The following is a 7,954-nucleotide window of genomic DNA, read 5'->3' on the forward strand; positions in this document are numbered from 1 at the left end:
TCTTTCCTGCCTATCGGACTCGATGATCTATTGAGGTCCCTTCCGACTCTAACATCTAACATCTATGAATCTATTTGAAGGGTAAACAAAATGCTCCATCATAACAATCGGCTTGAAAGATATCCTCTGCACTGTGATAAAGAATTTCCTGGCTGATCCGCATGTCCAAAATATGATTCAGAAAGCCCGGAAGAACTTCAAGGTAGCCAACAGGAAACACTAAGCACAAGAATGCTTGAATTACCATCCCTCTCCAAAGCTCAGTTGCTTAGGTCAGGCAGTACATATTCAGTGCCTTGGATCATCTGGGATCCAGAATTATTAATTCTTCCTCTGCAGAGAGGTGCCCAATGGAGTAGCACTGTTGTGGCCATCCATCGTTTGCCCTGTGATTACAGTACTTGTTCAAAAGTGAAAGACCTATATTCTAGGCCATCCTCATGCCTTCCACTTCCAGGAAGGGTACCCTAAACCACCAAGCTATAAAATAGTTATTCACCTTTCTGTTGAGGAAGTTGGTCTACTGCATAGCCAAAAGTATAGGACTCATGGAACCAGAAAAAGAACAAGCAAGACAATATCCAATTTATTTGGCTGGTGATGATGATGACGACACCTGTGATGGGAGGAGGGAGTTCTGCTCCAAGTTCCACTCACACACCTTGCATTAGAAAAAAAAAAAAAAAGATATAAAAAAAGAAGTAACCCTGAAGCAGGCACCAGAAACCAAGTTTCTCCTTTCTTACTCAAGGGACCTAGCCACAAGGCTACAGTCAGGCTCCCTTATTTGATCCCTGGCCCCCGACTCTCGCTTTTTGGCTGCACAGGGAGCCAGCTTCTTCAACAGGAGGAGCAGACAGTATTCCCTCTCACAATACAATGGGAGATGAGAACTGAATCCTATCAGTATGAGTGGGGCAGTGATTATTAAACAAAAAAAATAAATAAAAATAATAGTAACCACCAGTATTGTTTTAGCTGGATGCTGCTGGTACAAGTTACATGCAGCAAAGATGCTTAACGGATCGAGCCCCAATCCATTGGGATGGGAGTGGAGATGGGATTTAGATGTGTATGTAATCAAACGAAATTGCTTCCAAGCATGCAGAGAAACCCAAGTACAAGCACCTAGGGAACACCCTGCAGTCCAAAAATAAAGGCACCGAATGAAATTAGGCACTTAGTATACCATATTTTCATCACATGCCACACATCCCCAAGTAAGGCATGCACCTGGTTTTAGAAATGGAGGGTGAAGGGGAAAAAAAAGGGCGGGGGGGGGGGGGGGGGGGAGAGAAGAGGTTTCCAAGAATTACAGCTGAGCTTGACTGCAAAGGATCCTGACTGCATGGCTGACTCCTGACCAACACTGCTTAGACAAACATTAAAGGATCAACCGGCTCACAGCCACTGATGAATTGGCAGCAGCTGTTAGCAACTCAGCCAAAAACTACTGCCAATTCCTTAACGGCTCTAGCTGACCCTAGCTCTGATCCTGAAGAGTGAACTCTGTCTCTCCTTCCCTGAGGCTGGCAGGGAGAAGAGGCATGGCAGCCATTTTATAGCATCTCCATGCTTCAGCTGCAGCACAGTAAATACACTTTTCCCATCTTAAGATGTGCACCACAATTTTGGAGGGCTGAATTCTACAGAAAAAGGTCCATGTGGTGTAAGAGTAAATACAGTGTACTTAACATGCATTGTAGGTGCTGGAACAGATGTCCTGATTTGTCTTAAAATGTTGTCTAATTTCTGATTGGTTCCGTAGGTATCCAAGTAGAACTTAAATCAGGATTTGACTACGACTCAAAACAGAGGTTGGGTAAAGTCTCTTCACCCTCACAGTACCCCAAAAGCTCCACATTTGGAGTCAGGCAAGAAAGAACATACTTTTTTTTTTGCCAAAGGAAGCAGATGTACTTGCCAGAAGTTTGCATTAACGATGAAATCAAGAAAGGTATTCAAGGTCACCACACGAAAGCAATTCCAGTATTCTTCGATTTACCCATGGGTCCAACTTCTCATTTAGGTGCTGCCCTTTCACAAGGGGACATCTCTTCCAACAAGCACTTTCATTTACAGTCTTTGGCTAATAAGTCTAGATCAGAGGTGTCTAATATGTATAACCTGACCCATGTAGTTCCTGAAGCAGCTAGGAACTCAGGGCAGAGTAAACGGAGGCCAACACGCCAATCTGCCATCCAAATCCAGAATACAGAGAGCTATGGGGCAGCTCTCCCTCTACACTTACCCCACCACATTTGGATCTGGCCTGCGAGGAACTCCACAGTCCAGGCAGGCTGGACATTCCTGGTTGAGACATCAAAAGAGGTGGCAATACAATGCAGGGAATGATAAAGGGTAGAAGGGAAAAAAACCCAAGGAAAATGGGAAACTACGCAGATTAGAACTCAGGATGACACATATAAAGAAGCATTCTAGGAAAGAAGGAGAGGAAGAAAGTAGTCTGAAACAAGCAAAGGACATACTGTCACTTAATATTCTGATTAAAATATAATAAACTGATACTGTTACAACTTAATCAAGTATATAATTGTTCACTCCAGGTGTAGCCACAGCATGCATGCCACAAGTGGCACAGACATTCTTTCTGTGACATGCAACAGATTGGGGGTGGGAGCAGGGAACACTGTAGCTGATAGGTCAAGGAGCAGAAAGTAAAGCAACAGATCAGGCAGGGGAAGGAGATTGGAGCAGCACTTGGGGAGGGTACGGGGCTTGGCGTCATGTCTGTCAACAGTTTACCCCCTCCCTCACTGATTTATTTTTTTAATTGCAAGAAGTAACACCCTAGCTAGAAGGCTCACTCTTTTTCCAGTAGATGTCAAGAAAAACAAAGCCTTGATATTAGGAATGTCGGACTGGAAGGGACAGAATCATAAGGGCTAAGAGGGGCCTCCAGAGGGTCACCTAGTCTAATGCCCCACCACAGGCAGGATCATCTCTATCCAAACCACCCTATCCAAATCTGTTGTTTAACCCAGTGGTTCTCAACCTTATTAGACTCAAGATGCCCTGCATTAGATGCAGGGCACCCCTTAGGAAATGCCAGCTCTTATGTTTAACTCTTTTTGACTGCTGAAAAACAATAGAGAAATTCTTCAGTTGCAAAAGAACGCAGAAAGCCCAGAACAGGTTGGGATGTTTCTAATACTATGAATTCATAGCTGGCAGCCACTTTAAATTGCAACTGCATAAGTCTATGGAAGGGATGGTATAACAGGACAGGGAGTTCTGCCTCAACAACCAACACTAAAAAATATATGGTGTTTACAATTCCCATGTTCAGTTACTGACAACTGATTTATAGTCTGGTATGCATCTGATATTCTCAGTCTGTAGGGTTTTTCTTGGTAGGTGCTAAAAAGGATTTTTAACTCCTTTCATGAATTGTACTGGCAGGAGGCTGGAGACCCCTTCCTTTGAGGCACTGGGGCGTTGGCCCCCAAGGTTGAGTTTAACTGGGGTACACAGATGCTTTTGATGGAAAACAAATATATTCCTGCCTGGGGGCTCTTGCCGGATCACACCACTCTAAGCCAGCTGCCAAACCTAACAAGAACAGCAGCAGGGGGACGGGGTGGAAAAGAGGAATGGGGCACAATTCTTGTCCCATACTAGAAACATAATTCTTTGGATCTCCTGAGCATGTTTTAACCCACAGACATCCAACTTCTGGTCCAGAAGCGACATCGCCCACAACAGATTAGTTTGTGGCCTGCAGATTCTTGCCTGGGTACTGCTCCCCCCTTCCACTGCTCCAGATGCCTTGCTGCCACCAGGGTCCCCTTCCCTCCTACAGCTTCAGCTTTCTGCACTAACCCCTAGGGGTGGGGCACCACAGTTCACCCTGTGGGGTCCAGAGATTCTGCACGGAGCCATGGTGCAGGCACGGTACAGCATGGTGGCGATCACGTGAAGGCCCCAGTAGCTCAGAAGTGGACAGCTCTGTATTACCCAACTACTTCCCAGTCACTGTAGTGCCCTCATCATCTCAGATTTTACTAGTGGCATGTAGAAGGATGCTATTTTACCTAGTAATTGTGTGAGACTGTTTGAAGCAGGTATCTCTGAAATCCTCAGTTATGTGAGAATCCAGGGCACGGGACTCAATTGCCCAGGAGACCACTTCCAAATTTATGTTCCCATACCCTTCCATTCATGTGCCAACACTGCTGTGTACCTTGCATAGTTTTCCCCTCTCTGATGTTTAACCCTTAATGTATTATGAAAACGCAATTCTATCCCCTCTCTGCCTTTGCTTTGCTAAGCTGAAAAAGTCTTTAGTATCCTCTCAAGGTAGTTTCTTATTCCCTTGGTTGTCTGAGCAGTCATCTTTTCCCATTTGTTCTAACTTGAAGTCACTTCTCTTAGGATCACAGCAGAGGGCTAGAAGAGACCTCATGAGGTCATTAGTCTAGCCCCCTGCCCAAGACAGGTCTGCCCTTGCCTGAACCATTCCACGCAAGTGTCGAACCTGCTCATGACAATTTCCAAGGATGGCGAATCCACAACTTCTCCAAGTAGCTTGTTCCAATACTTGATCACTCTTGCAGTCAGCGAGCTCCTCCTAATCTCCAACCTAAATTTCTTTTGCTGCAGTGGGAGGTCATTGGTCCTAGTTCTTCCCTATGGCCACAAAGAAAAACCCAACTCTATGCTCTCTAGAATCACCCTTCAGGTATTTGAAGACTTATTATTCTTGAAGTGTAGGGGGCAAAACAGGACAGTACTCCAGGTGGGGCCTCATCAGTGGCAAATATAACAGAAGAATCATTTTCCTTGATCTGCAAGTGACACTCCTATTGTTACAACCCATTTATGCTGTTGGCTTTTTTTCTGATCCTTCTCTGCAGAACTGCAGCCTACCCAATCATTCCCTAGCCTGCTTTTGGGCATGCAGTTATTCTGGCCCAAGTGCAGGACTTAGTACTTGTTCTGAAATCAATTGGCTACATTTCAGCCAGGACATTTCTCCATCTTAACCAGGTCATTTTGGATCCTAGCCCTACCCTTCAGTGTCCGCAACTCCACCTAACTTGGTGTCATCTGCAAATTTGCTAAGTGTGTACTCAATCTCATACACCAAATCATCAATGAAGATATTTAACAACACTAGATGGGGGAGTGACACCTTGGAAGCTCACCTGTCCCAACTAGACATTGAGTCATTAATGACTACTGGTTGAGCATGACAATCCAATCACTTTTGTACGCATCTTGCATCCACCTCTTGAACTTGGCTCAGAAGAATAAGCTCAGAACTTGGCTCACACTGTTCCACAATAAAAGTCTTTTATCAGTGCTTTGTATAAGGGGTGTGTGTATGCATACATTTTTATTTTATGTACACACACCCAGCAACCAATCACCTGGATCATGATATACACACAAGATGTCTACAACCATCACACCAAGACTTCTGACACACATACCTACACAAGGGTATGGAGGGGTGGAGGCTGCCCAAAACCTACCATCCTCATAACATTTAGATCACTGAGGCAGAATTCAAAGGCCACACCGAGTCCAGACATTCAGTGCCTCAATAGTTGTAGCTTCTGCCAGAGAGCAACAGATAAGAATTGCTGCTGACTGCCTAATGGCTCAGCAAGAGCATGTTTCTGTCAGGGTGATATCCCTTGACCTTTCTCCAACCAAGGAGCACCCAAAAGGCAGTGGGGGGAGTAGGGTTTTTAGGCACCCTATACTCATCTTACTCTGGAGGTTGCAACACTGGGCTATTTTATAGAAGCTACCCTACCATAACTCATTCCACTACATTGCGACCAGGCTCTCCAGTCAGATGCAGTTCAGAGTCATACCCAGGACCAATACTACATATAACATACCCTAGAATCACACATCTCTTTTTCCCCAGTTATAGCTCATTGGTGGCTCAGAAAGTGATCATATAAAACAAGATCTTTCCCTTTCTTTGCTTCCAAAGGATGAACCAAGTGCAGGACCTTGCATTCTACCATAATTTTATCCCATTTTCCCATCCTCAAAAGACAGTCAACTCTTTCTGTATGATATACTAATCCCTCTTCTATATTGATGATGGCTCTGAGGCCCTTGTGTCATCAGCAAATTTCATTAGCATACTCTTACTTTTGGTGATAAAGAGTTCAATTAAAATATTAAAAGATTTCCAAAATCTGTCCTGGCAGAACTCAATTAGTAACCCTCTGTAACCCAGTCCCTCACCATTTTCAATATGACCTGCTGTTGGCTCCCCTGTATCCAGTTTCTATCCATTATGCAATTCTTTTACTAATCCCCATCTTTTCCAGTATTTTCTAGCAAATGCTTTACCACACAGATAAAAATCTACTGAACTTCTCCTGTACAAGAAATCAGTTATGTGGAACATATATAACACTAGTGACACCACCTCTAATAAACTCATGCTGTATTCCATTTTTCTCATGTCTTTAATTACTCTTTACTTCAATGCATGTTCAGAAGCATGAAAGCTACTGAAATTAAATTAACTGAATTCTAAATTGTCCAGATCACAACTTTTCACTACCATCATTATGTCCAGGAATTTTTCCACGGTAATGTTTAGCAAAGTGCATAGGAGACAAAGGGAAACCAACACTACCTTCTCACTATATCAGCCTTCTGTTGACTCCTGGCTAAACTACATTTCCCATAATGCAATGTGTTCCATCTACTGATAAAAGTAGCAGACCGCTAATGAGAATCATGACATTTCTTCAAATTCATGGTTTCGCTGACTTATGACAGTCACAAGCTTAAATCACAGCCTTCTTTTCCGAGTCCCTACTTCTAACGGGGGGTGGGGGGGGAAGCTACCTCCCCAAATACTCCTTCCTACAAACATTTCAAGTCACTGACTGCTTGGATTTTAAGGTGTCTTCTTAATTCAGGAATTCCTGGAGCTCTTGTTTAGGCCCGGCAATTAACAATTAAATCAGCAGCCATTCAAAGCAAGAAGCCTCCTGAACAAACTCAACATTAACGGCGAGCAGAGTATTTCATGCTCTGGTAAATTAACAGGTTTGTAAAGCTACTTTAACTCCTGCCTTTATTTCAACTTAATTATGATTCACTATTGTTAGCTGTTATAAAAAAAAAAAATCACGCTGGATATTATATTGCCTAATACTTTTTGGCAATGCTGAATTCAAACCAAATTTCAGGATGTTTTAAACTGCCTGCTCAATGATATTAGCAAATATTTTCCCCAAACAGACCAAGAATCTTTTCCAAGAACTGCTTCTTAAAAACATGGGAACATTAATTCTGAATTCCACAAGTTCATTACCAAGTTCAGGCTACCAAATTAAGAAAACCAATGTACATGTGAAAAATTAGGATACAGTATTGCTATAATTAAGAAAAGTAATTGCCATTTGTAAAACAGTGAAAAGTATAGTGGCTATTTTGGATAAGGAAGCAAAATGCAAACAACAACATGCAGCTTCAGCAGTTTTACCTGAGTAGCTTTATCTTTCATACATGAAGGATAGTGTACATGGGGATCACGTGGCCATTGTCCTGTGAGGTAAGGTCCTGTTATTGTGTCCAGAGAAGAGGTTCGCCTTATTGTACCAGAGGTTCGAACTTGCTGGGATTTTGGCCTATCCACTGCACAAAAAAAGAAAGAAAAAGAAAGCTGTTATTTCAAATCTGATGTGGAAAATTGCAAGCCATGTGAAAAAGCTTTATCACAAAAAAACAAAACAAAACATACATTTAAAATAATTTACCTTCTTGTGTTTGACATAAGAAAAAGGTGTTTCAAAGGGATTTTTGATTATGTTGCAAACTGGGAAACAAAAATGCCTGCACCTTAAGTTCACCTCCTGAGACTGAGCAATACAACAGGTAAAACACACCACTTACAAATACCACCACCAATGACTATGCCTGAATCCAAAGGGACACTGACTTGTCACTC

General features: G+C 42.9%; 1 protein-coding gene across 2 annotated transcripts in view; it reads right to left on the reverse strand.

The window, feature by feature from the left end:
• Positions 1 to 7,641, reverse strand: part of GLCCI1 (glucocorticoid induced 1) — a 58,301-nt gene extending 50,660 nt beyond the window's left edge. For both annotated transcript variants that reach the window (XM_025212907.1, XM_025212908.1), the window contains exon 1: positions 7,490 to 7,641. In XM_025212907.1, the coding sequence (XP_025068692.1) occupies positions 7,490 to 7,510 (21 nt within the window). In that variant the 5' untranslated portion in view covers positions 7,511 to 7,641. The remainder of the gene's footprint in view (positions 1 to 7,489) is intronic.
• Positions 7,642 to 7,954: the final 313 nt, after the last annotated feature.

Source organism: Alligator sinensis, unplaced genomic scaffold, assembly GCF_000455745.1.
Source record: "Alligator sinensis unplaced genomic scaffold, ASM45574v1 scaffold196_1, whole genome shotgun sequence".
Lineage (NCBI taxonomy): Eukaryota > Metazoa > Chordata > Crocodylia > Alligatoridae > Alligator > Alligator sinensis.